General features: G+C 28.9%; 3 protein-coding genes across 3 annotated transcripts in view; all 3 read left to right on the top strand.

The window, feature by feature from the left end:
- The first annotated feature begins 1819 nt into the window (after window positions 1-1819).
- LOC136981054 (DNA-directed RNA polymerase III subunit RPC4-like) lies at window positions 1820-15415 on the top strand. Its single transcript, XM_067277330.1, has 9 exons — window positions 1820-1936; window positions 4120-4227; window positions 4323-4400; window positions 4467-4642; window positions 5529-5653; window positions 8906-9014; window positions 9095-9238; window positions 9327-9439; window positions 13652-15415. Exons 2-9 carry the CDS (start codon window positions 4121-4123, stop codon window positions 13922-13924), a joined length of 1125 nt encoding a protein of 374 aa, XP_067133431.1. The 5' UTR covers window positions 1820-1936; window position 4120; the 3' UTR covers window positions 13925-15415.
- A 2684-nt stretch (window positions 15416-18099) lies between these two features.
- On the top strand, window positions 18100-19151 carry LOC136981031 (chromatin assembly factor 1 subunit A-like). The gene is made up of 4 exons (XM_067277284.1): window positions 18100-18140; window positions 18208-18430; window positions 18536-18722; window positions 18813-19151. Exons 1-4 carry the CDS (start codon window positions 18100-18102, stop codon window positions 19127-19129), a joined length of 768 nt encoding a protein of 255 aa, XP_067133385.1. The 3' UTR covers window positions 19130-19151.
- Window positions 19152-20298: 1147 nt separating this feature from the next.
- Window positions 20299-27819, top strand: part of LOC136981060 (vesicle-associated membrane protein 7-like) — a 41140-nt gene continuing 33619 nt past the window's right edge. The window contains exon 1 of the mRNA XM_067277337.1: window positions 20299-20427. The gene's annotated coding sequence lies outside the window, so the exon portion shown is untranslated. The remainder of the gene's footprint in view (window positions 20428-27819) is intronic.

The raw sequence follows: 27819 nt of genomic DNA on the forward strand, positions 1-27819 counted from the left end.
ACCGTTTAACAAAATTTCCTCCGCTTAACCAGCGAACTTCACTGTGAAATACGACATCTTCATATTCACATTCTATTTCACTCAAAAACTCTGAATGTTCTGCGGTTTAATGAGTGAGATCTTATAGAATTTACGGTGTTGACCACAACTTTTATAACATGTTCTAAATCCAACACCTTACCACAGATTTTGTTGGTGGATTATGCAGTGCAGTTCCAACGGTTTGATTCCATTTGATTCAATGATCTTTCTACTGACCCTGCCGGTGGCGTCCAACCATACTTCTTGAATCGTCTGTGGTCAATTCTACTAATTTCTTCCATGAAAGGCTTAATTTCTCAATCAATTCCGAAACTTCTTTGAAGAGATCTTCTATGGTAGTTCCATGCGTGCTTCCCATAGCCGCCAATTCTTCTATGACTTCAAATTTGCTATTTGAACCTCGAATAAATATTAGGAATTGAGCAATATCGTTGATGTCGATAGACTCGTTAGCAGCAATCTAAAACGTTTCAAAATAGGATGTCACGTTTTTCAGTTTTAATTGCAGATTCTTTTCAAGATCTTCAGTCTGTCTTGTAATTGTCATGCAGGAAGGGCTGATGACTTCAACTTCACTTTTCTTCTCAGGCCACATCGTACTTGTTTCTGTGTTTAGTTTCATAATTCCGCTTAACGTTATGTTCTTTAATAATAACTGTTCGGCATCTTCAATTGTTTGCGGTCTCTGTTTCGTTAGCACATTTACTCCTTTCGCTACATTAGCCTCCTTTTTGCTTCCTTTTTCGCCACAATGAAACTTATCGTGGATGGCGATTTCCCGTACAGTACTGTACGTACAGTGCTTTAATTTACAATAGGTACCAAGTTAAAGTAAATACAGTATAGTGAAACACTTACGACAATAAGTACATGTCTAACGTCACAATCACTCCATCTGTGCACAAATAGAAGGTTTCTATAAGAATATATTAAATACTATAGTTACTAGAGGATGTCACTAAGCGCCAGGACTGACAATACACGGGGGCAACATAACAACATAGCTAAAGTCCAACCGTCTCCTAAGAAGAAATAAGTAGTGAAATAGGTCTCCGTCTCGTGATGAAGACAAATAAAATTCGCTTAGTATTTGTGAAAGAAATTAACAGAAATTTCTCCAGTCTGATAGTATTAAGTCGCGGTCTGGGTGTGGCTCCCGGGTCGTAGGTTGGGCATCGTGATTCTAAACTTATTAAAAGTATCGCGAAGAAAAGATATATATTTTAGTTATTACTTTAAATTGTTTTGCTATGACTTATTAATTAAAAATCTTATCTAATGGTTTAAATAAGGCGACCGGATGATCGAACTGTTACACTGTTAGTCTACTATTCTGAAGGACCCGGGAACGAATCCGGATGAGTCAAAAAACTTCAGGAATTTTTTGGGGAGGGTGCTTCGTCCGCATACGTAGACCGGTTATTGTTTACCACTCCATTAGTCCCATCGTTGGACTGACCGAATCCACAATGAGCTTAATGAAAGACCTTCTTAGTGTCGATAGGACAAAGAATGAAGACAAAAGTGGTTTAAATACTTAATTCTTCGATTTCAATTAATTAAATCGAATTTTAAAAAAATCAAATGAAAAATTCATAAAAAATATATCATGGAATATTGAAGAAATGTTTATTTGTTGTTAATCACTAATACTAAACGTTCGTTATTGAATTTTTATATCAATAAAATAATATTAAATAGTGTAGGTAATGTAACTACGAATATAAATATTTTAAATCAAATATTCTTTATATACTTCACAACTTTCGCCGGTAGTTGGAGATATGTAGTTTATGACGCAATTGATGGAGCCACGTGTTATTTGATAGAACACGAGCACGTGGTGGCTGCAATATTGTTTGTATGGGATTTACTCGTGTGATCGAAAATTAAGGTAAGTAAAATATATTTATCCGTTAATATAAAGAAAATTTGACAATTGTGAAGTATAGTGCGATGAAAATTATTTCCTCATCAAAATAAAAGATTGTTTTTGTTTTCTTAAATTAAAATAGATATTTCAATTGAATGCGATAGCCCGTCTGCAATAAACAATAATAAATGAAATATATATTTCTCATTCATTAAAGTTATTAGTTTATTACTAATATATACATAAATATAATATATATATATATATATATATATATATATATATATAATTTATTTTTTATATTTATTTTCTGACACAGTTTTACGACATATTTGATGAAATTGCATCAGTATTTATAATTTTAAATAATTTATTCACTTAATTTTGAGAAGTATTTTTATTACAATACTTGGTCTTAATAGAAATAATTACCCAATACTTAAAATCAGGATTGCAATTGGTTTTATTTTCGATTTCGAATAAAAATATATAAATTACTCTTAAGTTAAATATCTTAATAAAAATATTTCACATTATAAATAATAGTGAAGCTTATGAAAATGATATAAAATACAATTTATTAACTAAGAAATGAACAGTTGTTTCAAAATGAGCATTTTTTTTTTTTTTTTAAATTTGAACGTTTTTGGTTTCATTACAAATCTCATCAACTTTAATGCCTTTGACCGGTGTGCTTCTCTCTTCTTTCTCTGTAAAACGCAAACGTTTTCGAACCTCGTTGGCACTACGTTTTCGAACCTCGTTTGAGGCACTACGGCTTCTTTCCACCCACACCCCTCCTTCCAATGGTTCCCCACCTAAGTTTATACCGATCACCTACAATCCGGCACTGAAGACCATATACAAATCTCATGTTGAATAGAAATTCCATATCTTAACCAACAGTTCCAACAGTTCAGTGTGCTACTTAAATATTCGGTTAATAACATTTTAAAATTCACATATTATATGTGTGCTCTTTCAATTGCAAACATACAGCACTGTTCACATAGAAAAAAGTTGAACTACAAGACCAGAAAGTTTAAATTTTAAAAAATGGCTATTTCATTTGCAACAACCCATTATTTTGTAAATACATCTGCTCCCTGCTATTTATTTCAATTATATTGTGCAAATTACTATCTTTTAAATTGATACTTTTTGCTGTCTAAAATATTTCTCACTGATGGTGATATTTAAAGATGTTGCTTGTTTTTAATCTTAATAAAGATAAAATACCTGCATGGTTTAATACTTTTTAACTTGGTATTGTTGAATTGTGTATAGTATAAGTTTCTGTTTCAGTTATTCTTAGTAAAATAATAATAAACTTATTTAAACAAATATTAATTTTAATACAAAATTGGCATTAGAAGTTGGTTATTTAGTCAAACATAACTTATATGTATTTTTTTTTTAATTAATATATGGAAAGTGAACTTGACCATCTGGAAAATGAAGTACAGTATTATCGTTAGTAAATATATAATTGCTTTCTTATATGTGTATATTCAATATATACTGTATATTATATTATATATATATATATATATATATATATATATATACACTGAAACCTGCCTAAACAAGAAAAAATTCTTCAGAACAGAGAAGTTTTCTATGTAAAAAAAAACCTGCCAAACTAGAAAGAATATTCATACACTGCAATTTTGATTTACAGATTTTACTGTATATATATTTTTTGAAGTAGATTCTTTTAATAACAAAATGTTTCACTGCCGTCTGTAATAATGAAAATAAACATTAACTAATTTTCATTACATTTTGTAATACAATTATGTAATTACAGTAGAGCATCGATTATCCGACCCCCGATTAACCGACTTATCGGTTAACCGACCGCGTTCTAGTCGGCAAATTCAAATGTCCGCTAGTGATGTGGCGCTACAATATTTGGTTATGTCTTGGTTACTTTAATATTATTTTTGTTAAATTTTTGCATGTTTTAGCTGGCAGCACTTGCTCGACCCTGAAAGGGAGGCTAGTATTTAAACCAGGTCTAATACACTATACTAATAATGTATTTTTTCATACTTTTCGGTTATCCGACTTTTCAGTTATCCGACCAACCCCAGTCCCCAATTGAGTCGGATAATCGATGCTCTACTGTACTACTTAATAATTATATTAATTAATTCATTTAATACTAGTTATTTAAGTAATGTTTTATGCTTTTCTTATAGCATGAATTCAGATAAAGAAGCAAAAAAAGACCCCGGTGTAGTAAATAACAAGAGAAATTTACAGGTCTTAAATATACTTGAAAAAAATTTCCGTGGAGGACGTAATCGGTAATAATGTTGAAATAGTATATGAATGATTTGACTAGAATAGTACAGAATGTACATAAGTAGAGTATATTTGCTATTTTTTGTTTTTCAAATAGAGTTGGTGATGTAACTACTGCTAAGAAAAGAGTTTTTGTTCCAAACATTCCTGTACGTCGCGAACAATCAAAAGAAGTGTGAGTGTAGAATATATTATGGCATATGTTTTTGGAAAATATTTATTCATCACTATATTATTTTAGATCTCAAGAACAACAAAAATATGATAAGCCAAAATTTAACAGAAGTGAGAGAGGTAGAGGATTTGGTAGAGGTGGACGTGAACATGGAAGGGGTAGAGGTAGAGGTAGAGGTGATCTTATACAAACACAAGGAGGTGTTTTTGCTGCAGGTCCTTCTGCGCAATTAGTGAAAAGAGGTAAACATATATTTCTTTAAAAGTTTTCTTAGTATATCAGATAAACCTAAAATTTTGAACTTACAATTTTAAATGCACTTCAATAGATGATGATAGAGTTGAAGAACTTGAAAGTTATTTTACACAATTCTGCATATGATGATTTTTTCCTGCCAATGTTGTTGCTTTCCTTTGTTCCTTTTCATTAATAGAAGTTTCCGTATTATTATTATTCTGTAATTACTTTTTGACACGTTGAAAGAGTAGATAAATTTAAAACAGGTACATGTGAATAATATGACAGTAAATATTACAAATTTACAAATCCAAACTAATTAATAGCTTGGTAACTGAATAAATTGGAGCTACTCTGGAAGTCTTTTTGAGCCCAAGATTACCTGATGTCTGTGAGCTTTGTATATACTGCATTAGATGTTGTATATGCAAAGTATTCTTACAACATTGCATTAAGTCAATGTTGTAAGTAAATAATAATTAAAAAATAGTAAAAGATGAATTGCATTTATCTTTTATTATTTTTTAAGTATTACTTTCTTTTTATTCTCTATACTTTTATTTTCAAGTAAAATTCCATTGCTCAAATTCTGATTAAGTTTTCTATTATTACTTTTGCAAATCCATTATTTTAGTTTGTGATGTAATTTTATATATTTTTATATTTGTAGTTTTAAAATAACATCTTGTTATTTTCAGAAAGTTATTTTGATCTAAACAAATGTCACTGTAAATTATCATTTATCGTAAGATTATATTTTTTAATGTAAAGTCTGAATGACAGTATTTTAAATGATTTTTATTGATTTAGTAATTTTGTAAATAGTTTTTATGGTAATATCAAACATTACAGTAAATAGTTAAAAATTAAATAAAATAACTTTTCTAATAGAATATACTTCAAGAAATATTGATGAAAATAGTGCGCAAATTCCAAAATATACTCCCGTCTCAGTACAAACAAAAGAAGAAAAAGAAGAAGAAGAAGAAAAATTAAAAAATCTTTTAAAAGATGACGTAAGATATTTAGAGATTTATTACAGTAGAGAGTTGTTAATCGGAATCAATTGGGGACTGGGGTTGTTCAGATTAGTGATTTGTTCCGATTACCAATTATGTACGAAAAAAGACATTAACCTGTCCGATGTTCAAATTTTTCTCCATTGCGTGTCGCTTCGTGTTGAATTTTCGTCAATTTTAAGCCTAACGAAAATTTTTATAATAATAATCGAGGCTATCGTATCGTTAAAAATTATTTCTTTATTTTGTACAAACAAAATAAATATATTGAAGAATATAAAAACATGAAAATTATACTTTAGAAGTAAATCTAGTATCAAAAACATTTGATTCAGCACAACACAGTCCGACTGAAAATCGTTCCGATTACCGGGGTTCTGATTAACGACTCTCTACTGTATTATTATATATTATCAATGGATTTCTGTAGTATTTATGCATAAATTCCTTCAATAAATAGTTTTAAAATTAGAATTCTAATATTCATTTTCAAATAAATAATGTTATATATTTTGTTTAGAACTGCAAAAATATATAAAATTTGAAAATTTAGTTTTAGGATTAAGTTCTTTCTAAAACCTCATTCATATAGTTTCACCATTTTAATATAATTATATTAGAGATTTTTTTATTATGTAAATCATTGTCAGTATACATCTACTTTGAACAGACCTTTTATTCTAATAGGTGGTTTCCTTTAAATTAACACAGTCCTAGAATAATTTCCATCTTTGTATAACAACGTAACTTTGTCATTATTTTTATTACAGGTACTCCTCACTTTACGACCTATCTGCTTAATGACCAATCGAGTTTCGACCGGCAATTCGGGGAATCCCACTTGCCAGCTTGAGTGTCGGTCAGTGGCGAATGGTGATATGCACATTAAGCGTACTATAATAGATTTGTGCATACTATAAGAGGCTAATAGCATACTATAATAGTCTTTTTATGAATAAATTTGAAGTTTGTTGCATAATTTGTATAATTTTACAACGATCCTATATTCCCAGCACAAGCTCCTTGATTATTGACCAATTCGCTTATCGACATAGTTGTCGGAACAGAACTCGGTCGTAAAGTGAGGAGTACCTGTATTTTATTTTAAAATAATCTTCATTTAAGAATATAAGTATAATAGTCAGTTTCTATGGAAAATTGCTGATAAAAATTATACAAACAAACATTTCAATAAAGAATGCATCTTCACATGTATTGAATTGCACACTGTTTTTAAGTGGAATCCCAATTAGTAACTTTAAATGTTAAGATTTTACAAAATGAAATAAATTTAGAGATTTAATGTGAAATAAATAATTTTAATTTTATATATTTGAATTAGATATTTAAACCAAGATATACACTACTGACAGAAAGTTTAAGACCAACTATATTTCATAAAATAAATAAAATTCATTGGCTTGTAATTATTCAAACTATGTGCATTTATTGTGTAACGAGTTCAAAATAAGAGATAATTCAGAAGATAACATCATACTATTACTTGGAATAATAATGACAGTGTGGTGTTATGCTAATTATATGGCATCATTAATGCAGTAGTGTCTCAGATTTCAAATTTAATTCATTCCATGCCATTTGAACTTTGAATTGTTTGAAGTCCAAATGAATTTTCCCCATTAGAAATAATGGAAAGTGAATTATCCATTCCCAGGCCCTATACAATATTCATTTTGATAAACTTAAATAGTCAATATATATAACGTAAAAATATTACAATTAAATGTTCTAAATAATAAATGAAAACACAAAAACAATAAATAAAATACATTAATATTGTATAGTAATTTGAAAATTGCATTTACTGTATCTCAGTGAGGAGTGATGGTATCCCATTTCTAAAGGTTGCTATGCAGCTGCCTCTGAGGATTATTTACTAGAAAGTCCTTTGCTTTCTCATAAAAAATTATCAAGTATTATATGTGATATGACTTCTATTTACAAGTATTCGATTGTATAGAAATTCTCGTACAATAAATGAGCTGTTTACTTTTATATCTCTTCTCCATTTATGAGATGAAATAGTTGATACACTGAGTTCCAACTGATAGTTATGAGATCAAAATATTTTAATTTCAATGCAATAAGATTGATATTCTCACAAGTTCTGATTATATGATTCAAGAGTTCCAGTTTGTATTTTCTTCATTTCACTCGCATTGTGTCTTTTACTTGTTTTTTAAATTCCTACTATTAGTTCACACTCTCCCTATATCTTGTTTATTCAAATTTTCAATTGTTAATAAAATACTTTCTATTCATCCACTCAAGTTCAAATACATTTTTTTAAACTTGTAGTGGATGACACTTGATATTAATACAGTTTTTTCAATATTAATTCATTAATTAATTAAATTTAAACTGTGGCGCCCGTCAGCAATATGCCGATTCGGACCGATAGAGGGCGTGAGGAGAAAAAAGCGAACTTTGAACTACTCATTCACTTTTCAGACCAACAATGACAGGAGACAGACAAAAATTTCTCTTATATAAGATATTTAGCATATGTATATACATATTTATATTAATTGTAATTATTTAATAAAAAGTAACTAAAATAAATTTTTTCTTTGTTGACCTAAGTAGGAATTTATTTTAAAAAATTTCTTTTTATATTACTTGTTGTTTTAACTAATTAGTTTTCTTCCTGTCTGATTATTTATGTATCTATTTAAAATTTGTTATTTCATATTTGCTTTAATATTAGGTATTTTTATATTGGTTAATAACTTAATTTAGTTTTATTTTATTTGGAATCATTTGTTGATAGGATAAATATGTTTTTATACACTTTAATATATTTAAGAAACATGAATACTGTGACTGATTTATGTTGGAACAAGATACTGTTTCAGTTATATGTGTTGAAAAAACATCTTATTTTCAAAATTAATTTACAAAATGTTTTAAAGAATGAATTGTACTCATAAATCAGGGACACCATTTGTTGTTGAGTATTTTACTATGTTATTAGACAAACTAAAAGTGGAATTTTGTAAAAATAGTTATAGCAAATATTGTAAAAATAAAAAATTATAAATAATTATAATTTTCTAACAGTTTTTTAAGGAAACTAATGAAGCTAATATTAATTTCATTTCTTATCAAGAAATTAATTTGAAAGATATGTTTTAATCATATTTTATTTTGTATGTAAGTAGGTACAGTGCATATATATTATTATAAAATATATTATTTATCAATGTGACATTTTACATTTTTGTATAGTTTATTGGAGATGATTATGAATATGATGACATTAAACCAGTGAAATTACCATTATTTACACAAATGAAGTGTGAAGAAGAATCCAAACCAGATCTAACAAAAATTAAAAGTAAAGATAAATTTTTATATACAAAATTTAGATTAATGTCTGTTGTTTGAAAAAAATAACTTTATTGTTTTTAAATTTAGTTAAAAAAGAACCTAAAGATGAATGTAGTGATATGGAAATAGATACTACTGATACGGTAATAAAAAAAGAGGAAGTAAAGACAGAAGAATATGGAGATGAGGAGACAACAGTTAATGATTTATTAATTAATAATAATAATTCAGGTGAAAGTTTTCAAAATTTAATGTATATGTTTTTAAAATGTTTATTTTCAAATATTAGGAATAATTAATGATTTAAATTTATTTACAGAATCTGGAATGTTCTTTTTCTTTCAATTTCCCATGTGCCCATTGAAAAATTATTTGGATGATGATAAAAAGCTAAATGAATCAAAATCAACAACTAACGATAGTACAAATAAAGTAAGATTTCACATATTTTTGAAATTTTAATATTGATATTTAATTTGTTTTATACTTAATTTTTAAACTGTGTTAAATTAGCAATGCTAAATTTTTCAGCATTATTTAATTTTCTGATTAATAACTTGATAAAAATTATTTTTATGCTGGAATGTTTTTATTGCAAAAATAAATGACAAATATTTTTTGCTTTTAATATCAAATTATTATAAACAGAGATTGGATTTGGTAGCAATTGCACACAGATAGTGAACCCCTGACAACAGATCTTTAGGGGACATGACTCTAAGAGCTTTCTAAAGAATTTTAGTTATTTTGTTGCTGCTTTTGACTCTTTAGCCACAGAGTGCTGAATTTTGCTAGAAAAACTGTACAATTTGTACTTTTAAACATGCTCTTGTAGAAGAAATAGGTTACTGTTGCCTTACTAATTCTTAATCATTTCACAGTTAGGTTTAATATAGTGGTTCAAAAAGTATTGCTAAAAATCACTTTTACAAGAGAAACAAAGTTTTATTCTTCCAGAACAAACAATTATCTGTTGAGGAATTTAGTTATAAGCAGGTATCTTTTATGCCTCCAACTATTTACGAATGAAAGAAAGAGAAAATTATACTCTCTGCATTTAAAATATTTTAAATTTTATGTCACAATACATGTGACTTTTGTATAGATGTTATCCAAAATATATAAGTTTATTAAGTTATTTACTTTAAAATTTTTTAAAATTTTGCTTAGCCAAGATTGCTAAAACACATTCCTGCTGCTCTCAGCAATTCAGATTAAAATTCTGATTGCATTCTCAAATTTTCATGTGTGGTCTGGGTATTTTAGGCCTTATTCATCATCTTGCTGTTTCCTATTGAAGATTTTGTTACACCTCTGATGGGCAAGTTAAAATGACTTAATAAGATGTTTATTACAAATTCACTCATCTATCAAATGAAGGGTTCTCTGTAGAAACATTTCAACCAACAAATATCTTTTTCCAAGATTAGCTTCTTGGAAAAAAGACAATTTTTAGCTAAATTGCTTCATGCTTTCTCTATGTTCATATTTTAAAATTTGCTTATTTACACTTGTTGGCTTTAAGTTAGATTATTTAAATTCAAAAGTAGGGAAAAAAACAATTACTTTTATTGAACATTTTTTCCTTATCTTGGTATATAATATTCTTGTTGAATTAAATTTTTGCAGAAGTACAAAATGCATTTGTAATTTTACACAGAGGCCATTAAAGACAATAAATTTGGCTAAGGTTCAAAATACTCAACATTACTGTCATTCTGATGAACAAAGGAAGAAAATAGAAAATCAGGCATTTTCTGGGCTTAAACGTTTGGGAATCCAAGAAAAAAGTTACAAGACACACAGCCATTGAGAGCTTGTAAGGAGCCTGAGAATAGAGTCCCTCTTGCCATTTTTTAAATAAATTAAACACAATGCTTCTTTAATAAAAAGCAGTTTTAAAGCTTTTTATTTTCTGTTAGTAAAAATGGCATTAATTTTGTAAGGGCTCCTAAGTTTTCTCCTGACCCAAGGAAAAATTGAATTTCCCTATTTATTCCTGTACAAAAAGAACGGAATCAACAATTAAGCTTTCTTTAATAGAAAGTTTGATTCCTTTTTTTTAAAGAATAATGTCTTAGAAGAGTGATATACAAAACTAATGGTAATTCTATCATACAAAAAACAAATGTTTCAGCTGTGTACTTCAAATTAAAAGTAACAAACCCATTTGGAAACTAGTTTCAGTATTACAGTAAAAACTAATTTACTGTAAGCTATGAAGGATGTGTTAACAAATGGATACTTTTTTTTCTATTTACATAAAAGTTGTAATTTATTTCTAGTTTACTAAAATATACTTTTCTTTTATGTTTTTTAAATTAATCTGATCGACAAAATTATGAAAAGACAAAAATTAAGTAGTTTATTTCTTACCATATTCAAAAAATATTTTCATTTCAATAATTATGTAAAAACTAAGTAAAATGACAAAAGTTGTTGACTGGATAACATTGATAGTGTAAGAAATATATTAAGAGATAATTAAAGTGTAACTATGGTAGACTTAGATTAAGCTGGGAGGAGATAAATCTAAATTCAAAGTTATATGAAGGGTATAAGAGAAGTATAAACCTAAAATATCCTGAAAATTTGTTTTTAGTCAGGGTGTGATGGGATTAGGGAATAGATGAGAAATTAGCAAAGAACTGAATTACATTAATCCTGCCTGTGGGAAAGTTGAAATGATTGTCATTATAATTGGGTCTGATATATAAAACCAGTTTTTAATCACAGTTTAAGACACAAACACATTTGATTATAAACGTTTTATTTAAATTTATTTTTTTTTCTTTGTTTTTTTGAACAATATTTAAAATAGTTTTTAAAATGCTTGATTTTTCTTTTTCAATTTCTTCCAATTTTTTCCAGCGCTGTTCATAAGCCTCCTTTTGTTTCTGTATATACTCCCGAAACCATTTGGGAGGTTCGTCTTCGGATGGATTTTCTTTTTTTGGTTGGTGGTGCTTGTTTATTCTCCAAGCAGTCGTCTGAAGTACAGCATCACCTATTTCCTCAACATCATTTTCTTCAGTTGCCGAGGATAATGATGATGATAATGTACCAGGAGGAGGATTGACATTTGCTTTTGAAGCAAGGAAAGTGTCCAGGTTGTCATGAAATTCCCAAAATGGTACTTGGCCACCTCCAGATCATTTCATTTGATCTTTCCTCCTGTACGTCAGCATTAAATTTCTCCACTTTCTATTGGCCTCTATTGTTGTTATGCCAAAGCCTTCATTTCTTAGACTTTGTCCTATTCAGCCCCATAATTTTATTTTTTTGCAAGTTGGACTCTGAAACTGCATGTCCATTTCTCTGCAAAACTCTATAAGCTTTTTTTATAGAGGAAGTGGTCCATGTAGTTTCCTATAAAATGTTACATTTTCATTAACTTGTTGATATAGATTCTTTAATTATTAAGTTTTCAAAAACTTACTCTAAAGACTATTCACAAAAAAAATTCCAACTTAAAGTATTTTATAATAAATGTGTTAAAGGTATAAATTAATAAAATAAATAGTTTTATTTTAGAAAACAGATCTTGTTTACTTAGAAATAACTGCTTCATACTGTAAGCTATAATTTTTTAAACTCATAAAATATAATACTTACAGAATCCAACTTGTTCACATTCTTCTCTAATTCAGTTTCATTATTCTGACAGGGTGCCATTTCCAAGAGTGTTGAACCTGTGGTGGAAAATTTCAAATTTTGAGATTTCAGTGAATACATATATGACAGAAATTTTATAGTTTATTTTTATATATTTACATCGGTATTACAGTTTTATCATAGTTGCCTCTAAGATTCTTTAAATGAATAATAAAACAAAACATGTCTCACCTGTGCCTTCAACATTGTGAAATGAGAACACTTTGCAGTATTTCTCTCGAAACATCTCATCTGAAAAATATATAGCATATTTTTAAAATTAAACATTTTAAACGTGTACAATGTGATTATCATTTATTTGGTATTGTTTTTCCTTAGCTGAAATTAAAAACTGGTTCTATATTTCCATTTAATCATTCAGTATAACCTAATTCAAATTAAACGATACCAATAACAGATAAATTTTACTTTATTATTTCAAGAATGTATATAAATATAAAAATATTTACCTGTACTTAATTTTTTCATTGTATTTTCATCTACAGTAACATTCATTTGTTTGTCTTCGTGGCATAACACGACGTTAAACATTTGCGATGTGGAGGCATCCATTTTGCTTTGCTAAAAAAGCATAGTTCAAAGCTGCTTTGTCTTCGCTGCAGCAATCCCTTGCAGCAAGCATTTAAAGACAGTTTGCTACATTGCAGCGCTGCATTTACAAACGGGTTTCGGAGTGTTTGCTGTAAAGCACTTCTCGAGCGCTGCATAAAAAAACACTACCTTTCTTATTCCATTTCCAAGATTAAGGAAAGACATACAGTTGGGCGACAGTGGGATTTTATAGGTTTACAATTTCTTCATATTGCAGCTCAATAATAACTATATCTAAAAATAATACTATTGACTTAGAAATTTTTTGTTTCAAGCCACAGATAAATATATTTTTTACAAGTTTTTTTTATAGTGTTAGGTTAGTTCTTATAGTACTGAAATTTTCTATAAATGTGTAATAAAATTTAATATTTTCAGAATGAAGAAAACAGTGAAGATGTTGAAATATTCAAAGACATTTCTGATGGTTTGATTGGAAAACTTCAGATTTTAAAATCTGGAAAAGTTATTTTGCGAGTTGGATCAATGTGTTTTAATGTTGAGAATGGTACAAAGACTGGATTTCTACAGGAAATAGTTTCATTGAAAGCTGATGAAGAATCCCAAGATTTGCATGTATTAGGTTATTTAAATAACAGAATTATATGTTTACCAGATGTAAATTCTTTAGTAGCAAATGTTTATATTTGACATTTTTTTCATTTAGTATCAATAGTAATTTTTTCCTTTATCCAACCATGTTGTTGATGTATGTAAATTGTTGCTGCCTTAAAATATAGAAAACTTAATATTTAAACCTTTTTGGAATTGAATTTATAGTTAATAATTAAAGGTGATAGTTATTAAAAATTTCTATATTACAAATTCTTTCTTATTTAAATAATGAAAATAAGAATTGAAAGTAATTAATTTTTCTAAAGCTAAGCCAATATATTAAAAATTTATATTAGTAATATGAAGTCTGTAAATAACATGAGCAAAGCTTTGTATATTTGTAAACTATAAAGAGGACGATGCATTTCTCTGCTATTTTTGGGATCATTCCAAATAAAAGTTTATTGATTGTTATATTATTTGCTTTATGTAATGTAATTATTATTATTTTTGATCTTGATTGATAATTGATATTAGTAATTTTTCTAACATCATTAACATCAAAAGTAATTAATACTTATAAGGAATAATATGGTGTAAGCAAATATAGAATGTATACAAGTTTAACAATTGTTCTCAATATATTTTTGCTAAATTATTACTTACATTATAAGAAAAGTTATTGATAGCTCTTTGATAATTTTAATCTCTAATTTATATTTCAGGCATGATATGAGTGAAAGGAGTAGCTTTTATTAAGATGCTTTAATAAACTAAAAAATTTTTGAGCATTGAGAAATTATTTAATGTGATGATATCTGTATGTACTTAAGAGTGGAAAAATGTTTCTTGATGATTATATTGTTATATATATTATATATATATATATATATGTGTGTGTTTTATACAATATTTTAGGAATTTCCAATCTTCTTTATATTCTCAACTATGCATCTTGAAATATGCTAGAAGACACTGCCCATAAAGTGTGCATTAAGTAGGATTATACAAACGTTTTCCAAATTGTGAATTGCAGTTAGAACTGCAGGATAAGGATATTTTGATAGAAAAATAAAAACAGGTACACAAAGGCTAAACATATCTTTATTGTTGTCTTATTTTTGTAATTCATATTTATCTGAAAAATTTATTTAGTAATTATGATATTTTTAATTTAATTCATTGTATTATTTATCTAAGAACTGAAAAATAATCACTTAGAAAAGAATTTATAATGGTTACTGAATGATTTTGATCTATATTTTTTTTTCCAATATTGATTGATTAGTAAATTCCACTTGAATGAGAAACTGTTAGTATTGCTTCCCTTTATTTGGTATGTTTCTATGCCTTATCAGAAATAGTTTTTATGTAATTGTTATTCATAGTAAAGTTTTAAAAAATTACAGACATTTAGGATGATAATATACTTCTTAGAAAATTCTCTAATTTATAAATTTTTATGTAAAATGTTTTTTTGAATTGTCTGCAGTTTTCTTCTTTAACTATTTTACATTTTGGACAATATATTTAAAGATTAATTTAAAAAGGGTTAGTTATTTTTCAGATAAGCATTACATAAAGTTACTTTTTGACATTTTTATTTAAAAAATCCACTCTCTATCAATGGTAACAGTCAATTTCTCAAGATGAAATTGAGTAAATCTGGAGCTTTTATTTAATTTTAGTTATTTTCATCTATTCTAGTATTTATGAAATCGTGCCGGTACTTGTTTTGCAACTTGAACACCAACTATATAGTGTATTCACTCGGATACATGGCAAATTTCATCATTAATTTTTATTCAGTTGATTAACTATATTTTTCTCTGTTTTTGGCTGATCATTAATATAAACAGAAAAATTGTGCAAAACTGTTCCTTTATTATTTGTTCCTTGTTTGATACGCGAACTGTTACTGGGAATCAATTGATTCCCAGTAACAGTTCGCGTATCAAACAAGGTAAACAAATCAATAAAGGATGAATTTGATGTAGATATTTTAAAATTATATTGATGTTAAAAAGGAAGACTGGTATTTTATTATATTTGTTTAAATGCAACTCTGATTAATTAGATGAAAATATGCAACTTGAACACCAACTATATAGTGTATTCACTCGGACACAAGGCAAATTTCATCATTAATTTTTATTCAGTTGATTAACTATATTTTTCTCTGTTTTCGGCTGATCATTAATATAAACAGAAAAATTATGTAAAACTGTTCCTTTATTATTTGTTCCTTTACAAGTATAATTGCCATATCTGAAGACTTAACCATTTCAATGGTTAAAACAATCATTCATTTTGCGAACTGTTACTGGGAATCAATTGATTCCCAGTAACAGTTCGCAAAATGAATGATTGTTTTAACCATTGAAATGGTTAAGTCTTCAGATATGGCAATTATACTTGTAAAGGAACAAATAATAAAGGAACAGTTTTACATAATTTTTCTGTTTATATTAATGATCAGCCGAAAACAGAGAAAAATATAGTTAATCAACTGAATAAAAATTAATGATGAAATTTGCCTTGTGTCCGAGTGAATACACTATATAGTTGGTGTTCAAGTTGCATATTTTCATCTAATTAATCAGAGTTGCATTTAAACAAATATAATAAAATACCAGTCTTCCTTTTTAACATCAATATAATTTTAAAATATCTACATCAAATTCATTTTATTGATTTGATATTAGCATTCATCTTTGGATTTATTTTCTTTCTTAGTTTTGTTTAATATCTACATATATTGTTTTGAACTTTCAGAATTGTTTAGAATGACTGTTATGATTGCAACAAATATACTTGTATTTATCTGCTGAAAATTTCAGTTTTATGAGTAGCAGTAAATTTTACATGTTTAGATATCAAACAAAAAAATATTTAAATATTTTATGCTGAGTATACACATGAATATTTTACTGAAATGAATCAATTGTAACAGAATAATATAATATCATATTGAATAATTGCATATTTAATTATTAAACTTGGTTCTTATTGTAGAATAAACAATAAATTGTGGAAAAAGTACTGTACATTCAATATAGTTTTTCTATTATTTTATACTGCTTCCATTTTCTATTTCTATAATAATAATTATAAAATGCTTTTGCTATTTGCAATTTCAGTATCTGTTGTAATAAGAATTGTATTATCATTCTTGTAATTCCCTTTCTGTTTGTTCTATTCTATTAAAATTAACATAAATATTATGTTGTTTGAATCAATTAAATGCTAGATTTTTCCAAATTTTAAACATTTTAAGAATTATATTATATCATTAGATTGTTATTGATATATTTAGAACTTATTTTCAAATAACAATTATAAGTATTGCTAGTATAATACTGCTTATCAGATATTAGTCCAAATGAATTTTGTTATATGATTAAATCACCAATACATGCATCTTCAAATCATGTTTGATGTAAGCAAAATTTGTACTATATTATATTGTTACATTAAAATGAGTATTTGTCAAATATTTTAATTTAATTTATTTTTGTATACTTATTAAAATTTTTGTATGGTAAGGTTCCTAAAGTAATGATTGATAAATAAACCAAGAGGTTTTCTTTGCAAAAGATGTATATTATGTTCTAAAATCTGTATCTGTATCTGTAATATTAAGATATAGTTTATTTGTTATGTTATTTCAAATTGCTTAGGCCAACATTTGCAAAGTAGCAAATTTCATCTGGAAAAAGTGGGTGTTTAGTGAGTGAGAAAAACCTCTTATGTTTGTTTAATAATTTACATATATTTTGGATATTTAATTATTGATGACAACTATAGAAATTAAAAAACTAAAGCTAATTATTGGAAGATAAAGCTGGAATTGTAGAATATAGATGAAAGAAATTGAAATTTTTAAAAATATTTTGTAATATAAAATGTGATTGCTATCCATTATTATTATTATGTATGTAATGATAATTTTTTAATTGAATAAAAATTTTTCGCAAAATGTGCTTTGATGTTTAAAATTATTATTTATTAAAGGCAATAAATTGCCGGTTAACTTATATTGTGTGTAAATAACTTTTTCGCAATGCATTTTTGCAATTTGTTGAGATCGACTTCAATAATACAAATAGTTAAATATTTAACTAAAATATAGATGAAATATTTAATTAATAGAGAGGTTGCGGCCGAAGTTCAAACTTTAAACTTGTACGGCAAGTAGAAGTACGCGTCTGACGTTCGAACTCCAAGCGAGAATTCACGTCGCGCAATGACTCATGGGATATTGTTGAAAAATGGCGGAAACGTTTAAGGACGACGAATGTTATCAGCGAAGGTAAATAAACAAATTTAAAATACAGGATGTCTAATAACACTAAATAATTATTTTTGACTTTAATTAGTGTCGTTTCTCCTACCGTAAGAAACAACAGGAAAGTTCCAACGCGTTTTTCGTGTTGGCACGATATAGTTTTATTGAGGGAAGTAGTGGCTGTAAATCCGTATGCGTATAAAAATCCGAAGGCAGCTTGGAAAAATATATCTGTAAATTTACGAACGTATTACGCTGTCGACGGTAGAAGATGCCGTGAAAGGACAAATTTACTTCTACAGTATTATGACGAGGTATTATGACAATTAACTTTTGGGTAGTAGACGGCCATCTTGCGAGAACCAACCCTATTTTTAAATTATTTTAAATAGAGTATATTAAAAGAGTTTTCTTTTCAGAATGATCAAGCCAGTTTGAGAAGATGTGGAACAGAAGAGGAATTTACAGAACGTGATGAACTTCTACAAGAAATACAAGAGTTAAAATATGAGGCCCAGATATCAACACCACAAACCATTGCTGGGCAGGAAGTCAGGGATGCGGCCACGGCATCTTTAAGAGCATCATCCCCAGAGTCTCCCTCTGGTAAATATAAAAATTTAAAAATTCTTTATAATATAATTACTACAAAAATTGTATAATAATTATACATTTCTAAAAATATATTATTTTTAGATGAAGATACTAATTTTTCAAAAAAAAGAAAACATAGCTTTCTTGTCTCATACTTACAAAGCAAGCAAGACCAACAGCTTCAGTTGAAACAGGAAGAATTAAATTTAAAGAAAGAACAACTGCAGGTAGAGTTGAAAAGACTGAAACTAGAACAAGAAAAGTTAGATTTGGAAAAAGAAAAATTTGACGTAGAGAGGAAAGAGAGAGAATCAAGATATGAACTAGAGAGAAAAGAGAGAGAAGAAAGACTGAAGCAGGACGGAGAGGAGAGAATATTGTTATTACAATTACTCATGAAAACTTTGAATAAAAACTAAGTTTTTATAAAATTGAAAAAAATTCTTTATTTATTGATTACATTCTAAGTATTTGTCCAATTTGGGAGGTAAACAATTAAAATAATCTGATGTTGCAGTACCCTATAAACAAGGGTGACAGTTTGTAAATAAGTGCTCCAATTATATAAAGTTTACCAACAGGCTGAAGAAACAATTTCAAATTTCTTTTCAAATCTAGAAAAGTAAATATTTGAATTATTTTCCCAAATACCATTCCACACACACTCTTACTGAACTCATCTTTGAATTAAATACTTTGTTGCTCGGTGTTAAACTAGCACCCCAGAATGGTGTAATGTGTTGATGCAAAGGATAACCAAAATCTCCATATAAAATAAATTGGATCCTGTTCTCAGAACAAGGAATCACAGCCAAATGCTCTAACAAATTAGATTCTCTTAACATTCCACTGTCATGATGTCTTCCAAATAAATTAGCAGTCATTTAAATTAGTAGTTACACCTGACACCTGAGGTATTTCAATGTGTACGTTTATGGCCACCGAATTACCACCCTTTGATGTTTTTTTTTTGGCTGACAAATAGAACCCCTAACGATTTGTCAAAGGAGCACCTTTTGCTGCTAAATAATTTTAGTTTTTCTCTTGTTAATTTTATTTCGTTGATATTCAATAACAATTTGGAATGGCTATTGTAAATGATATTTAGTATTTCATGTACAAATCGTGAAAGTTCACTTTTTGTTCTCTCCAAGATAACAGAAATATCATCAAGCATCAGTTCCAAGTAAGCGTGATCCATTTTCACAAATAATTATAGATAGAAGACGTAAAGCAGAATGGAAGTGAAACAAATCATCTCTTGAAAATCTGTTAAAATTATAAAATTTTATAAGTATTATTATCGAGGTTGCGTCCGAAGTTTTCATCTCTAAAACGTGAATGACTCAAGTCACGTGATACTTTCTACTCCGCCGTTTAACGTGTTACTCCACAACGGAAACCAGCTTAAGCAATGACGGCCGGAACGGTGCAGAGTCGGCAAGTAGTTCTACAGTTTTTTTTTGTTTATAGCGCTTTCTATATGGGTCGACGAGAAAAATTTTCGTGTATTTTGAAAATAGCTACCAAATATGTGTCTATAAAAAGAAATTAGAAAAAAAAACGCATAATAGTAAAAATATATAGTTTACCTCGATTTTTATGAAATGACGTTCGGAAGGTGGCGCTTTATCGAGAGCTGGTCTTTCGAGTTGGGTGGTTGATGTCTACTAACATTTATTAATTTCGTCCATTTTTTTGTAGCTAAATATAATTGGTAAGAGAATTTGGTACTTAATTCTTTTAAAACCATATTTATACAGTATCAATTATTACTTAAGAGTAAGGAAAAGCTTACAACTGCTGGAGTTTTATTGCTATAGCCAATTACTTTCATATCTTGAATAAGTGTGAAGAAAATATAGGATTAGTCATCAAAAATGTGTTGTCACAAAAGTCTGTAGTCATTTTTTTTTTTTTTTTGTTTTCAGCCACTTGAAAAACTTAAGTTACAAAACAAAAATTAAGCACAGCAGTAATAGAAAATAAAAATTGGGTTAAGGTAGATTAAAATGAGGTACAGTAATTAGTTTATATGCATGCATATACTAATTACCTAAAGGTAACTTCTCCCTCAATTATATGCATATAATGCCCCTTTACTTAGTTGTAATTTTAATATTAACATAAGTAATCACTACTGTGTTGATAGAGATTTAAATGAATTTGTGAAGATTTGCTACTATTAGAAAAAAAATGTTGAAATAGTAACATCAAACACAATAGCAAATACAAAAGGACACAAAGGGGAAGCAAACTCAAAAATTTTAAATAGTGTGTGCATGTGTGAATGGTCAAATAAATCATTTTTGCCATTATATTTTTAAAAAACAATGTTTTGAAGTTTGAGCAACATTTTTTTTCAATGGGAAGAGCTAAAGCATGTATAGCCTTCTCTCCCCTGTATCTGCCATTGATTGAACATATTTAAAGTAATATCAGCAGTTTTATGAATTGCTAATATGAACAAATGCATAACATAATGTTTAATATTTTTTTTTTGTTTTCATTAAATAAAATATAGATAGAAACAAATTTGGTTAAAGTTACCTATAGTTCCAAGATGGTGGCTTGTCTGATTCCAGCAAATAGAGGAAGGGAAACAGTGGGGATGCACGTTCTAACCTAACCTATTCTAATATAGGTTAAGTTAGGTTAGAACGTGCATCCCCACTGTTTCCCTTCCTCTATTTGCTGGAATCAGAGACGAGCTGCCACCTTCGAACCATAGGTAACATTAATCACAAATTTTAAAGATGTTGAAATTTTGTAATAATAATAATAATGCAATTTTGCTAGCATATGCCAAGTATTTGAATAGTGAGAAAAGAGATTGCACATAAAAAAAACTCATAAATTTTATAAGTATGATTTCCATAAAATGATACATTTTAGTGTAATTATCAAAAAATAAAGTTCAAATAATACAACTAATACTTAGATATTTACAGTTGATCATTTATTTGAATTTACACCACATTTAATAAACTTGATTATAAGAATGAGCTAATTATTTTTAAAGACAAAACTGATAACATTTTATCGAAAATACATGTACTACCTGTATTTGTTCAGATCTTTTCATATTTTATTTCCTTTGCTTTAACTTTTTTATTGCATTACTAATAATTGTAATTATATGTACACACACACCTAATATTATAATTATATTAATTATGTATAATTACACAAAACTTGCAATTGTTCTTAACCCGGTAGGGGTCGTATCATTTGACAATTCGTAGGGATCACGGCATGTCACCTCGAGCCACATTTTAAATATTAATTTATATCTTAACAGTTTAACTTTTTTCATTTTTTTCTTTTAAATATTATTTCTTATTCTGTTTAGTAGTTAAATAAACATATATGTTAACTTTGTAAGCCTTAGTTAATTATTTATTAACATTTGAATTTACATGTTAAATTTTGGGGAAATTTTTATAAGTATCTGAAAAATTCTTACTATTTGAAAAAACATGAAACAATTAGTGATGATATACCTTTTCTATGATAAAAAATAAGTTTTATCACTTCATGATTTAAAAAAATTATACTGTATTTATTACATTTACATTACATTAATAATACAAATTTATGCAGAAGTCAAGGGTCGCTGTTGGTCACCATGAAGCCCCAAAGAGCCATTATCTTTTAATGCATTCTGCAAAACTGAGTAATGGCCATACGTTCCAATAATAACAAAGAATATAGGAAGCTACTGTGAGTCACATCAGTAAAACATAATTATTAACAATTCAGCAAATCATAATATAAGGTGTGCGGGTCAGAATGGGACATGCGACCCCTACCAGGTTAACTTTCGTCCTCTGGACAACATTCTGTGAATTCATTGTTATTTTACACCATGGTTTCCCAATAAGGTCAGTATTGACCTCTTAGGGATTTATGAAAGTTTAAGGGAGTTGATAAAACTTTGCAAATATAAAAAATTTATTTAAAAATACAAATTTTACACACCTTTTGCCCATATACCCCTCAATTTAACTGCCAGTGTTTTTGTGTGATAAGGGATTGGTTAATGGGAAAGATTATCAACAACACACCACACCAACAAATTCTAGAGTTGGTACATTTGTATTAATCCTCCTTTGTCCAATTTGACAATAACTTATACATACAAAAGAAAGGCATCCCTATGGAAAGCCCCATCTGGTGACCTCTGTGAAATAGTTATATGCCTCCTAGAACACTGGTTCTTAACCTTTTTATACTCATGGCCCACCAAATATTTCATAATTTTTTAATAATAATTTATATTTGTTAAATTGATTTTTTTATTATTGCTTTATTTTTTATGTAATAAATGTAAATTATAACTTTATTATTTCATTATCTATTTAAATAACATTCAGACTTTAAAATTAAACATGAAAACTCATTAATTTTTAACAAAAAATAAAATAAGAAACATGTCGATAAATTGATCCAAAGTCGATGCTAAAACTAAACTAAAACTAAAACACCCACAACTTGTTGTAAAGATATTGCATATCTTTTGCAAAAATATTTAAATTTTCAAAGCCTACTACTAAACCTACTATTTTTCCTAATTATTTTTAAAATTTCAAGCATTAATAGTTTCTTAGAATTGCTTTGGAATAAAAGAAGTAAATACTGTGGTGTAAGTAGCATATTTGTATTTATTTCTTCTGTAATAACAGAGTTGTATGTAGGAAGAAATAAAAAATAAATAAAAACTAAATAGGAAAACTTTATCTTTCTTATTTCACTTTTTAATATGATATTCGGTTAACATCAATTTTCTTTTTATTATATTCTGAAGGAAATTTTGCATAATTTGGCGGCTCCTGGCAAACTTCTTATAGACCCCTAGGAGGCCACAGCCCCCCTGTTAAGAATCACTGTCCTAGAAGACAAGATCCTCCTGATGTTCCTCCCAAACATAATCATGTATGATTATATATATAATCATATATAAAACCTACATAGATGACATTTTTATCATGTGGAGGTCATATCCTGATATAGGAGCATTTTAAGGCTAATGTCAGACAAGCATGAAAACACATGAATGCTGTTTTTTCGATTTATGGACAAAAAGGCAGTCATCAGAAGAGTACTATTTTTCATGAAGCGTGTTGATAATCAGTTTCATTTCAGACATGTATATGTCAACCTGGATCTCATAAACTGATGTGCTGTTTTTATTACATACATAAGTATTTAAAAACAAAAAAAGATGTATGCAATATTGGGTATTCCTTCTGGTTGTAATTGGCCTTCCTTTTTCTTATTTCTATCTTTATAAAGTTTAAATGAAGTTTCTCTCAATTCTAGCCGCTCACTAATTTGTATGATTGTTTTACTGATATCCATGTCCAATTTTTAGAATACATGGGTACTGTGTACCCTTCGGCAGGAATGATGCTGACACAGTATTTCCTCGAAACAATGCTACTGCATCCATTGTTTTTCATGGTCATCTGATTACTGTAGGCTTGGAGTGTATCTCCCAGTGCACAATGGTCACACAACATCATGTGATGATTGCAGATGATACAGCAGCTGTCTGTGCCACACAACATAATTTTTCATGTCTGTGTTCATCTGACTGCTCCCATAGATTTTTGAAATCCTGTGAATCCGTCAAAAACCTCCTGACGTGAAATCACTCTCATCTGATATTAGCCCAAAGCTCATGTACAACAACAGATACAGATTGCTACTTGAGGCTGAGGAAATCAGTAACATGGAGGTGCATTATTTATATCTTAACATTAGATTAGTTGATAATCACAAGGAAATCACAGTATATTACAAGCAACATTACTGCCCACTGTACAGGGTGACAATAATTAACCCGTACAAGTTTTTTGTATCGTAAATTTATTAAAGAAATGAAAATTAGCAAAACGACAGCATATAACAGTGACAATACTTTACGTATTAATCAGATATTCAGCCAGTTTCAAAGTGGCCTCCTTTTGCTTTGACGCAGAGCCCCAAACGCGTTTTGAAATTCTCAGCGATGGGCCGCACTCTTCTGGAGACAGTTTGTCTCACTCCCAGCGCAAGGATTGCTTCAGCGACTCCAAACTTTCATGGCACTTAGAACAGGCCTTGGCCTCCAAAATGGTCCACACACTGTAGTCCATTGGGTTCAGATTCGGCGAGTTCGGTGGCCATTCCGCAGACGAGATGAAATCAGGAAAATGAGCCTTGCACACTCCTGAGTCTTCTTCGCCCTGTGTGTCGGCGCCGAGTCCTGCTGAAACATCCATTTCGCACTGCCAAAATGCTGCTGAGCCCACAGAAGTACCACAGCCTCGAGAATGTCATGGGGGTACACATCTTGATTGATTTTGGCCCCTTGATCGACGAAAACAAGGGGTGTCTTGCCGCTCGCACAAATTCCGCCCCAAACCATGACTGACATTGGATTTTGTGATGTTCGATGACGGCTGAGCGTCCAGGAGCCCCCGCGGACCAGTTCCTGTCGTTTTGATGGTTGTACGGAGAAAAGCTTCTCGTCTGTGAAGAGAATGCACTCCCATTGTTGACCTGCGGCCCGACGCTTGAGTTAACGGGATCTTTGGAGTCTCATGCACTTGTTTTCATCGGTGAGGAGCTGAACCTTTTCGAACTTGTAGGGCTTGAGTACGAGTTCCTTTTTCGCCATTAACCGCACCGATTCGCGATTGATTCTGATCTCACGAGCAATTTTTCTCGTGGAGACCTTTGCATGTCAGTCAACTCGCTTTGTGATGATCTTGCGGTTCCTAGACATGTTGACAGTGCGCTTTCTTCCACGTCCGGGACGGTCACCATTGTGGCCAAGCTCCTTGAATCGCCGAACTGCATCTGAGACTGTCATTTTTGGAACACCGAGCAGACGAACAATTTCACATTGATGCTTTCCTTGCCAGAATAGCTCCAAAATTGCACAACATTTGTTCGACACCATTAAAAAAATAAAGAACTAACCCTTATTACATCGAAAGTACATCTACACGGGCAGGAAATCATGGAGAATTAAACAATAGTATGTAAATTGGTGACAGTAAAAAAGTTCAGGTGCAGCATTGCTACAAACTTTGTACGGGTTAATTATTGTCACCCTGTATATCCCTGCAGATTCTAACAACCCATATTATCATCATCATATATTTATTGATGACTACATATTCTTTACATCAATACTTATTTATCATTTTTTCTTTCGTTGTTTTAATTTTTTTTTAATATATTGCATGATTTCTTCATTGCTAATAAAACTACGAATGAACACAAAACACCTTGGTATTTCCAGCAAAAAAAGGTAAAATTTAATGAAATAAAAACGTTTTCGACTATTTTTAATAGTCCTGTTCAGTTAAACTCTTTAAATAAAATGGAACATAAAATAGAATGTTTCTTTAAAAAGAATTTTTAAAGATAGTAAGTGTATTTTAAAAGAAAGAAAGTTATTCCAGTAAGTGTTTTATTTTATTAATAAAACTACTGTCAGAATTTTTCTGTATAAATTTTTCAAAATTGTACAGCACTGTAAATTCATTATTGGTCTATATTTTTGCTTAGTTTTGTGTTTTTAATTTTCTTCTTCTTTCATTATTTTCTATAATGGCTATTATTTTTTCTTTACCAATTTTTCTTTTCTTTTTCAGGATCTGTCTTATTTGCATGTATGGATTCTCTTCTAATTGTTCATAATTTTCCTTCTTTCTAATCAACTCATTAACTTCTCGTAACTTATTTTTCTCTTTAATATTAGTTCTTTTATTTTATCTGCTTCTATAATTTCTATATGATTATTTTCAAAACATAAAACGAACACTACTTTCTTTGTTGAAATAATTTTTAAGTATATTTTTGTTTTTAATCTTATCCAGAGTTTTTTTTAAGTGGATTCTTACTTTTTCTTTTTTATTTTCTGGTACATATCTAATTATATTCTATTCTGTTTTTAATATAATCTCTTTAACATGAAAAACAATGTTTATTACTGATGATAAATTTTAACTCTTTTGTTAAAATTTTCTGGAATTTCTATTTTTGTTTTAATCACTATTAATTAATCTTTCTGTTTTTCTTTCTTCTCTCTTGTTGGATATTCTACTTTCTGATTTAACTTATTCCATTTTTTTTAATCTATCTATATATGTAACATTGTTTAATTTTTTATCTTTGTTTTATTAACTTTTTTAAAAATGTCTGTAAATTTCATATCTTTATTACACTGAATCTCATATTTTAATATCTTATCAGTTTTGTCTACATCATGTTTTTGAATATTTTTGACTATGTTTTTTAGATAAACACACAGTGTTCTCAAAATTTTTGTTCTCAAGCATTGCAAACCCTGATATCTATATAGAAACATAACCAAATAATCACCTTAAATAATTGAGCTATAATTCTGCTAATTTAATGATTAATACTAAGTAATTTCCTACTAGAGGTAGACGTTAGGTGCCATCTTTTAACTAAATTAATAATTTAATAAATAATTTAGAATCATCTGGAAGAAAAAACTGACATGGGGCAGTGCTTGAACCCACAACCTCTGCTTGCCAGTTACACCACTCAGACTTTTTTTTAAATAGAAAAGGGATTCCATACAGGGAATTGAACCCACAATCTTGAGGCCTGGAACCTCAAGCCAGACTGGTGCGCTCCTACAAGCCACAACTTTTTTTTTTTTTTAAAGGACACACCGGTGGCACAAACCCAGGCCTACAAGCTCAGGACGACACAAACAGCAGAGTGTAGCACATTTCAGATCTGACCACCACGAGCTTTTTTTTTATTATCAGAACAACAAATTATTTATACAGATATAATTAGTTTTTCTATGAACAGTGTTATGGTTTTACCAAAATAGTTGGTTATAAAATTATTACATTCAAAATAGTTTACAACAGCATTACATGTTTAGTTGTAGTGAGCCATTACGCTCAATAATGAGTCCAGTCTGTATCTAGTTTTCTTTTTCAGTATTTGTAAAGTTCTGCTTTTTGTACTCTAGCAGTTGTTGGTTTTTTGTAATAGGATAAATTTCTGCTTGTCCAGATTGCGTTGATGGTGACGATTAGGATGGTTAGTTGATGTTTAGTCTCTGTATACT

This window comes from Centruroides vittatus, unplaced genomic scaffold, assembly GCF_030686945.1.
Source record: "Centruroides vittatus isolate TY-2023 unplaced genomic scaffold, ASM3068694v2 contig_742, whole genome shotgun sequence".
In the NCBI taxonomy this organism is placed as follows: Eukaryota; Metazoa; Arthropoda; class Arachnida; order Scorpiones; family Buthidae; genus Centruroides; species Centruroides vittatus.

Bases quoted from the DNA above. Each gene is read 5' to 3' on its own strand.
- LOC136981031 (XM_067277284.1), top strand. From the start codon at position 18,100: ATGGCGGAAACGTTTAAGGACGACGAATGTTATCAGCGAAG. The intron at 18,431-18,535 runs GTATTATGACAA...TTTTCTTTTCAG, and splicing joins TTCTACAGTATTATGACGAG to AATGATCAAGCCAGTTTGAG. The intron at 18,723-18,812 runs GTAAATATAAAA...TATTATTTTTAG, and splicing joins ATCCCCAGAGTCTCCCTCTG to ATGAAGATACTAATTTTTCA.
- LOC136981054 (XM_067277330.1), top strand. From the start codon at position 4,121: ATGAATTCAGATAAAGAAGCAAAAAAAGACCCCGGTGTAGTAAATAAC. The intron at 4,401-4,466 runs GTGAGTGTAGAA...ATATTATTTTAG, and splicing joins CGCGAACAATCAAAAGAAGT to ATCTCAAGAACAACAAAAAT. The intron at 9,015-9,094 runs GTAAAGATAAAT...TTTTAAATTTAG, and splicing joins AGATCTAACAAAAATTAAAA to TTAAAAAAGAACCTAAAGAT.